The following is a 7569-nucleotide window of genomic DNA, read 5'->3' as shown; positions in this document are numbered from 1 at the left end:
AGCCAAGGGTGGCCGGTTTTGTCGACCTTGCCCAGCTTGCCTTGCAGACCTACCCAGCATGCTCACGTTCTTCGGCAAGCCACCACCATTGCCTTCCAGAGCTTTGACCTCCTACCATGGCCTCCCATCTTGCGACTCCTGTATTGGCTGCATGGCCTTTGCAGTCCTGCCCCAAAACGTTGTCACGATATTCTGCAGACGTATCCTGCTGCTCGGCCTCGGCCGATCTAGCCGAAGAGTCTCGCAACTGAACGAGTCACATGCCCTCAGTCTTTCTTGAGCTCTTGCCCTTGCCTGCCTGCCAGCATTGGATCCGCAGCCCTGCCTTGCTCTCGATTCCTCCTCAGCCTCAGCTTCGACTTGGATTCAGTCTCACTCCAAAGTTCTTGGTCTTATTCAGGGTCTCAATTGTTCCATGACGTCACCTTCTTGTCTTCCAAGTAGACCCTGCAGTCTCTTCACCTCCTGCCGATCCCGATGATCATAGCCTGCTGGCCTTGCGAAGCTCTTGTTGCTAGGGTCTTTGTACACTGCACCCGACTAATTATTCTGCCGAGCTGAGGCCTGCCTCGTTAGAACCCTAGTGATGTCCGATTTGCTAGTCGGTTGAGCACTGCATCCTTCAGGAAGTCATCAATCATATTCACGAGTGATGACTGTCTGCTTTCCAAGCTTGATTGATGGTCTTGCATCAGGCTCCACATTCTGTATTCTCATTCGAATCTTGTCCTCAGCACTCAGAATTAATGATTCCTTCTCGAACATTAAAGGTTCAATTCCTGATCCTTGACTCCAAGCCTGTAGTTGTGATTCGATCATGATTTCGATGATCTCATCAGTCCTTTCAGGGTTTGACTCACCATGATCGATTATCCTTCTCAGATCATTCCTTGCTCATTTGTCTCTGACAGTTCAGATCCAGATGATTCCAGATTCGGTCTCAAAGCCCTAGCTGCTGACACTGCAGGAGGTTCCTTGATTCACATCCGAACTCCCTCAATCTTGAGAAGAGTTCTGATGCCTGGCCAGAATCAAATGGCTCGGCTGCCATGAGTCCAGATGTCCTTGCCACATCCCATCTTCCTCCATCAATGACCTGGCCGAGCTCTGCAGCTCTTCCACTCATTCCTTCCTCCGATCCTTCCACCTCGATTCCCATCATCCCGTGATAGATAGTTGTGCACCATCTGCATCATCTCGTGAGTTCAAAGTCTGCTCCGTTCCGCACGCCTTGACGCGAGCGTGCCCTTCATTGATGTTGGAGCGGGTCTGGCTGCGCGCACGAGTCCATGCGGACTCCTCTAGCCACGACTGATCGTTCATCAGTGACGACTCGAACCCACTGTCCAAGATCCAATCTCTCACAGGTCGATGGACGCCTTCGCTCACGCGTAAGATCCGCCCCCTTTCCTTGCCTGGGCACGCAGTCTCAACCTGCCCGCACTTGTGACACCGGCGAGTTTCCTTTCCACTTACTAACTGCTCCGACGAGCTCCCGGCCGAGGTTCTTCGCCTCGATCTCCCACGCCAGGCAAAGTGAGCTCCTCCGCGCGCCAAGTAATCCGCGGTCGACTAGCACCGCGTTCTCAAATCCGCCGAAGCGTACTGCACAATGTTGTTCAGAACCAAATAATCTGCGCCTCCACCGGTCGCCTCCGAGACCGCCACCAAATACATGTTTCCGGCCACGTCCCTTCGTGTCCTTCGGGGCCGTGAATTGCTGTACTGCCTGCGGGCGTTATGTTGGTCTTGAAGGTCTTCAGCTCCATGACGTACTGGAGCGTCGGCATCTGGTACCACCACGTCTCCACCTGCCTGTTGTAGTATCTTCAGTAGTTCCCGTCAAGTACTCCCCCAGCAAGTCAATCTTCACGAACTCCGTCCACGTGAATCCACATGCTGCCTGCGCGAGCAGTATCTGCCTTCGGCTTTCTGCCCCACTCCAGGAATCCGGATCCGAGTCCCACGTAGAGCTCTTTGCCATTGAAGGCCTGATGGCCAGTTTCTTCTGCGCGCGTCAGGGTCCGATCACCTCCCCTGCCCATGTCCCGTCCACGTCCGCCTTGGCCTTGTCGTGGGGGTGAACTGGAGGTACCCTTGCGCTGCTCCTGCTTCTGCTGCCTGTTGCGCTGCTGCGCGACGTAGAGGTGCTGCAGGCGGGAAAGTGGTACCTCGTGATCTTAATGCTGTGCTGCAAAGTACTGGTGGACTGGCTCCACTCTTCGCGGCGGCGTCATCATCGACCGTGGCCTTGGTGACCCAGCCAGTGAGTCGATGTGCATGCGCGCGTCCATCACCATGCGTGAGGCAAACGGGCTTGCGGGGAGTCATGAACGTGTCGACCCTCAAGTCGTTTTCTTCTCCGTCAGCGTCTTTTCCAGCTTGGAGTTCAACTCCAGCTTATCCATACGCTCGGCCATGGCGCGCAGCAGCGCCATCATTTCCGTTTCTTGCACTCCACTCTTGCCCCCAGCGCCTGCGTTCTTGGCGTCGGGAGCGTCGCCGCTGCCCCTTTCGCGAGCTGCGGCGTGACTCTCCACTTCACCGCCGACGTCCATGCCGGTCTTGGCTTGAGCGACGTCGGGTGCCGGCACTGGCATATTCTGCTCGAGATCGGCAGCTTCAGAGGCTGCGTCCATTTGGGCGCAAAACCTGTTGGAAGGTAACGTTAGAACTTGCCGTCTGTGTCTTGATACGCAAAATGGAGAGTGAGATTAGAAAGCTACTCACCCAACCTACTCAGCTGCTGCTACCTCCGTCTGAACTGGTCGGCGCTCGCCAGATCTGCAGATCTTGCTGATCTTCTTTTCAACATGACCACCACCAGCAGCAGCAGCATCGTATGTGTTGCGTCTGTAGCACGGGGTGGAATTGAGTTTCGTGTATTACGGTTAGTGTACTCCCTAACATTAACATGTTAGTTAGTCTCTAGTATTTTGAGCTAACATGTCAGTAGTAGGTAGATGGATAAGCGTGAACTCGACGATTAGAAAACTTGAAAGTGAGCTTGTAGTCTCCTTTGTTGCATCTAATAGCGTATAATATCCTTCTTTGATGCCATTTTAGTAGTAACACGCTAGCAAGTGAACTGTTAGCGAAATTGTCGCCGAAGTATCGATTACAATTGTTTCAACGACTTTCGTATAGACTTGGGTGTTCTTATTAAAAAAGTTGGAGTGTTCTTCTATAATGAACCAACTAAGTTGTCTTATGGCCTCAACTTATAAATAATTATCTAAGAATGTGAGAGACATTGCATATGCAAATATGGCTCACGTTGACGTTGAATCATAGGCCGCCTGCAATTTGCCTGAACAGATGATCGCGGCTTTGAATGAGAGGAAAACCATGGCCAAGTTATGGGTCTAACTTGACTCACTATACTTTAGCTTACACGTTGCGCAACGTGTATGAGGAAGCGTAAGTACTTAGTAATTACTTAGGTTAATTATATTTGAATACACAAATATAAGTTAACTTAGACAAGACCCAAGTAGCTAGTTTAAGGTAAAATGAGAACCGTATTGCTTGTAAATTGATCTTCCCAAAATCTGCTAAAACTGTTTATCATCTATGAAAGGGTTGGCAGCGGCTGGCCGTCAGAGCCCCGCTAATATGCATACCTCTGATTGGCAGAAAGATGCTGCTTTCACCAATAGATCTTAGTATGTGTGACCACCACCGTGGTGGTCCACTTCAATGTATCCATCGGTGTGTCTTACACCAATGTGAGGAAGTATCCAAAACGTTTAACAGATAACCTATCTGTTAAATTCACAAGTGGTTTGCAGCCACTTGTACGTGTAACCCTGCTACACCATCCCCCTTAAGGTTAGACGCGGGGTCTCCGCACGTCAATCTTCGGAATTGACCATTCGTCAATTCTCCGCGTTTGAGAGAAATCCGCGCTCATTCAACGATGAGCGCGCCAAAGAAGACCTCGAAGTCGGTGGGGAGTCATCTCCATCGACGACTACTTCGAGCGTCAGAAGGCGAAGTATGGCGACGTCGTCGACTTCGACGACGACGATGAAGACATGGAGGCGAGGAGGACTCGCCCTCAAAGCGTAAAGACTAGCATGAGCGAATCGCTCGACCCTCACGCCAAGAACGTTCGCCCGCGTGAAGGGGACGAATCGGACGCTTCGAGTTCGAAGCGTTCGCGTACTGAGAGCGATACCCCACTCGCTTCCGCTGGGGCTCTCATATCTGCGCGCTGCTGCTGCAGCGCGTGATGTTAAAGCTCAGGTTTCCGCGCGCTGATGCCTGCAGCGCGCGATCCATGGATGCCGTCCGCGTCCGAGATCGCGGACCGGTATGGGAACTCGGCACCTGAATGAGGTGCCGCTACGTATGCAGCGCCATCAAAGATGACGCTGTGGTTGCCGAGCTGCACTTTGATGCGGAAACGCATCAAAGGCGCGATTACTACATCGGACTCTTCATGAGCTCCGATGGTTTCAAAGCAAGAAGACCTTCGCAGCAAAGTGCCCGAATGGCAGGCACTTTGTCAAGTTGGAACGCCTTTGTTGAGAACTTCAACAAGAGGCCGAGTGCTTACCGTGATCGGATTAAGCAGTGTGATCGCTTCGAGACGTACTCGAAGCGTGGAAAGCTGGAGCAACTTCATGTTGCTGCTGAGGAGGCAAATGTGCCGTGCGCTGTGCCCGAGGGCTTTCAGTGCACGAAGTGCTTCAGGCGCGGTCCGCTTGAGCGACTGCGACCTGAACGGGTACACGTCGTTCCGTGTGCCCGAGAGTCTCAGAGCCCGTGCTAAGTTCTTAGCACGTGAGGGTTGGCGTTATGATGATCGCAGCGCTCGTGTTACTCGCTGCGCCAGCGCGTACTGCTCTTCGTACGCCCTCACCATTTCCGGAACGTCCTCCAGCAAGACGTTCCGCGGCTCCCATGTATCTCGATGGGGAGGAAATCCTCTCCACGAATACGAAAACGAGCCCCTTGAGGGTTCGTTTCGGGATACTATGGTCAACAATCCGCTCAACAATCCAGCGGGCTGAGCCGCGGGCGTCACGGATCGGCGGTGGCGGGGTGGGAACACGCCTCGGGTATGATCAGCCCCGGCTGATCATATGCGCCTCCACGACCGGGTGACCGTCGTGGAGCGTCTGTAGGCGCTGAGTTCGCCGCCCTGAAACAGGAGCTGGCGAACCAGAAGTCTGTCGCGGCGGTCTCGCAGACCGCCCCGAATATCCAGGTCGAGCTGGGGACCCAGATAGGTTGCTCCAGCGTCCGCGCGCTGGAGGAGAGGTTGCTCGTCGCCGAGGCCAAGTCCTCTGCTTCTGCCTCGGCTCCTGCCGGGCCGAGCTAGATGGCTCGTGCTGCAGGTATGGTTTCAGCCGTCCGACGTAAAAGGTCGGATGGAGGCGCATGCTAGACGGTATGTCTAGCGTGTATGCGTTGCCGTGCCGTGCCAACACAGTGAACGGCCCGATAGCGCGGAGCAAGCTTGCTTGCTCCGAAATCCGAAACTGCATGTCTAGGCAGGTTTTGTGTAGCTAACAAAACCAATGAACCAACTTTAAATTCATTTGTGTTGCCTCTGCCCGCATTGTTGCGTTCAGCTCTGCTGATCAACAGAAGCTGCTATTAGGTCTTGGACAAACCGAATCACGGCTTGTCTTTGGTGATGAAACTGATTGCATCCGAGCCATTCAGCTGCTCTCCGCTAGAGGCCCGGCCTCTGCGTGAGCCTTGCGGTGTCTGCGCCCTGCGCAGACCCGTGGTCGTTGGCCATGTTAGAGTTCGCGCCCTGCGCAGACTCATGTGGTTTGTCCATTGTTGCAGCTGACACCGTGCAAGTGTCAGCGGTTTCTGCGGCTGCTGTATTGCAGTCGTAGATCCTCCCCACTTAAAGTGGGAGCTATCACCCGAGTAAACTCGGTAGGCGTGGATGCCGCATGGCATTCACGTAGAACGGTGTATGCCCGGTCGAGGCATGCACTGAGTTGTTGATGGCAAACTCTGCCATCGATAAGCACTCGCCCAGTATTGGAACGAGTGAGCGTAGCTCTTCAACATATCGACGAGCACGCGATTCACGCGCTCGGTTTGACCGTCCGTCTGCGGATGATCCGCAGTCGACATTGAAAGTTGGCTCCCAAGAAGTGTAAACACTTCTTGCCACAGGTGCGCTGTGAAGCGTGGGTCTCTGTCCGACACGATGTCGGACGGCATGCCATGGTGTTTGAACACCATGTCGACGAGCAGACGGGCCGTCTGCTTCGCGGTCACCTCTGTTGGCACCGCAGCAAGATGTACCATCTTGCTGAAACGGTCTACAAAGACCACAACACCGGTGTTCCTCCGCTATCCGGGGAAGACCAAAGATGAAGTCCAAAGACATGGATCTCCAACACTGACGGAGTCGGTAGTGATTGTAGTGGAGCCTGCGCGAATGGCGCAGGCTTCACGCGTTGGTATACCTCGCAAGCACGGATGTACTTGCGCACCCACTTATACTGGTGGTGCCAGTAGAAGTCGCGCGTGAGAAGGACGTAAGTCTTCTCACGTCCGAGATGTCCCGCAGTCGGGGCATCGTGATACTCGTACATGATCCTGAGTCGCAGGTCATGGTAATTTGGCACGACAACGCGGTCCGCGTTGTCGTCGACTGCATTGCAAAACAGTAGTCCGTCGTGCACAGGAAAGCGGTGTGCACGCGCACAAAGGTGCTTGGGCAACTTCTGACGAGCCTTGTCAGAAGGCGCTGTGCCATAGGCCAGCAGAGCTTCGCGTCCGCGTCGTGCGCGTATGCGGCCTTCACATCATCCAACAGAGATGATGTGGGTTTGCTCGATCGCATGGCGTCAATGGCATTGACGTCAACAGCTTCTGCATAGTCCGGCCGACGTGATAACGCGTCGGCCACCACGTTCAATCTTCCGGGTTTGTATTCGACCCGGAAGTTATACTCCGCAAAGAATGAGAGCCATCTCGCCATTCTTTGTGATATGTGGCGACTTCACTGCGGTGCGCAGTGAAGCATGGTCGGTGTAGACCACAAATGGTCTACTCCCAAGCAAGTACACTCGGAACTTTGCGAGTGCATACTTCATGGCAAGGAGTTCCTTGTCATGCACCGGATAGTTGCGCTCAGCTGGCTTCAGCTGACGCGATTGGTAGTAGACGACACGATCACGGCCCTCGTGATCGTGCTGCATCAACGCGCATCCGATCGCGAAGTCGGATGCGTCGCACCCTACGTGAAATGGGCGATCTTGGTCAGCCACTGCCAAGATCGGCGCCTCAGCAAGCCCTGCTTGACTGCATCGAATGCCTTTTGGCAATCGGTTGTCCACTTCCACACAGCTTCCTTCTTGAGAAGTTGTGACAGCGGGCGGATCTTGCCCGCGTAATCTTCCACGTACTTGCACAAGTCCGTGGCTGCCAAGGAACTGCCTCAGTTCCTTGACACTTGAAGGCGTTGGCCATTCATTGATCACTCTGACCTTTTCCGGGTCAGGGCGAACACCATTCTTCCCTACGAGACACCTGAGGACGGTATCTCGCTCACCCCGAAGATACACTTCTTCAGGTTCGCGTAGAGCT

At 54.0% G+C, this 7569-nt stretch overlaps 1 protein-coding gene across 1 annotated transcript; it reads right to left on the bottom strand.

Moving 5' to 3' along the window:
- Positions 1–2345: 2345 nt before the first annotated feature.
- On the bottom strand, positions 2346–2639 carry IUM83_11632 (Integrase catalytic core protein; the record flags this gene model as incomplete). Its single annotated transcript, XM_067936204.1, has 1 exon — positions 2346–2639. One exon carries the CDS (start codon positions 2637–2639, stop codon positions 2346–2348), a length of 294 nt encoding a protein of 97 aa, XP_067798603.1.
- Between the last annotated feature and the right edge of the window lie 4930 nt (positions 2640–7569).

Source organism: Phytophthora cinnamomi, assembly GCF_018691715.1.
Source record: "Phytophthora cinnamomi strain GKB4 chromosome Unknown Contig8, whole genome shotgun sequence".
Classification (NCBI taxonomy): Eukaryota; Oomycota; class Peronosporomycetes; order Peronosporales; family Peronosporaceae; genus Phytophthora; species Phytophthora cinnamomi.
Note: the sequence above shows the minus strand (reverse complement) of the source record. Positions and strands in the feature narration are given on the sequence as shown.